The 1407-nt window shown below is 41.5% G+C and overlaps 1 protein-coding gene across 1 annotated transcript in view; it reads left to right on the forward strand.

Moving 5' to 3' along the window:
• Nucleotides 1–634, forward strand: part of LOC117959755 (BTB/POZ domain-containing protein KCTD9-like) — a 6948-nt gene extending 6314 nt beyond the window's left edge. Inside the window, exon 8 of the mRNA XM_034897034.1 lies at nucleotides 91–634. Within this exon, the coding sequence (XP_034752925.1) occupies nucleotides 91–212 (122 nt within the window). The 3' untranslated portion in view covers nucleotides 213–634. The remainder of the gene's footprint in view (nucleotides 1–90) is intronic.
• The last annotated feature ends 773 nt before the right edge of the window (nucleotides 635–1407 follow it).

Raw genomic sequence — 1407 nt, forward strand, 5'->3', positions numbered from 1 at the left:
TGAGGACGGACACACACACACACACACACACACACACACACACACACACACGTATAGACCCAATCACCATGACGTTGTATGTGGTTTTTCTCCAGAACTGTGACTTATCAGGATGTGATCTCCAGGAGGCGAACCTGCGAGGCTCCAATGTGAAGGGGGCCATCTTTGAGGAGATGCTGACTCCTCTGCACATGTCTCAGAGCGTGCGGTAAAAACACCAACGCAGCCATAAGGTGCTTTAGACCACACACACCCCCAGTGGAGATGAAATCAGTCTCATAGAGGTGATGATTGTGACGACACATGTGGGTAAATTACAGTTTCTTACACAAAGGTGTCCGCTCAATATGGCTCGCCTTTGCTCAAAAAAAGAGAAATCTGAAATATATTAATCAGATGAATGGCGCCCGACCTAGGGGTGGAGGAAAAATCAATCCATCATAGTATTGCGACTTGTCTTTTATTGCCCGACCCCCCTCCCCCCCCCCCCTCGGCACCGCTGCAAGACTCTTTTTTTGAGACATGTGTCTCTGTCTGAGCGTCTTCCATTGTCTCCCCAGGATGTCCCACGCCTGTCCTAACCTTTGTCGGCCATTTCCTTCACGAGTTCCTGATAAATTAAATCCAGAAAGTCTCTCGTCCCTCCACGTCCATCTGTCTTTATTTTTTTTATTTTATTCCATCAAATTTGACTGTTTCCAGAAGGCGTTTTTCATCCATATCACTTAATTGAGATAAAAACATGTTTATGGAGACATCTACAGGCGGATCCTCAGCGTTCCTCCCTCTGTTACCGATGGAGGCCGGACGCCAGAGAGTGGGTTTTCTGGGAAATGACAGCAATGACTAAATGTATTTTAAGGTTTTTTTTGGAGGTTAGTGACAGGCTTTTAAACGTAGTTTCAGATTGTCTAGAAAAGTAGTCTGTGTTTATCATTTATGATTTATTATTTATGATATTCCTAACTCCGTTGAGCAGCTTTACAGATGTTTTAAATACTCTGAGATTAAATGTAATCAGTCGACGCTGACTGCAATGATCAGTGTTTTGGGCAGATGTCTTGTTTGTTTTATGTCTGAAACACTGAATGCTTCTTCAGCTGTAAGAGAAAATATTCATTCATAAAAACAAACCAGTACTAACGTTGAAATGTGACATGATGATGAGATGTTGTTACAAAGGGACCTCCGTTCACTTTCTGAGAAAAGATCGTCATTATTTTTCAAATGTTGTTTTTGTTTTTTACATCTCATATAAATAGATTTTTACAGAATGACTCTCTCTCTCTCCTGATATTAATTAAAGTGCCCATGGCATGAAAATATCACATATAAAGAGACTTCAGATCCAGTATTAGGGACTACTAAGGTCTATATAAAGAGACTTCAGATACAGTATTAGGGACC

This window comes from Etheostoma cragini, chromosome 16 (assembly GCF_013103735.1).
Source record: "Etheostoma cragini isolate CJK2018 chromosome 16, CSU_Ecrag_1.0, whole genome shotgun sequence".
NCBI lineage: Eukaryota > Metazoa > Chordata > Actinopteri > Perciformes > Percidae > Etheostoma > Etheostoma cragini.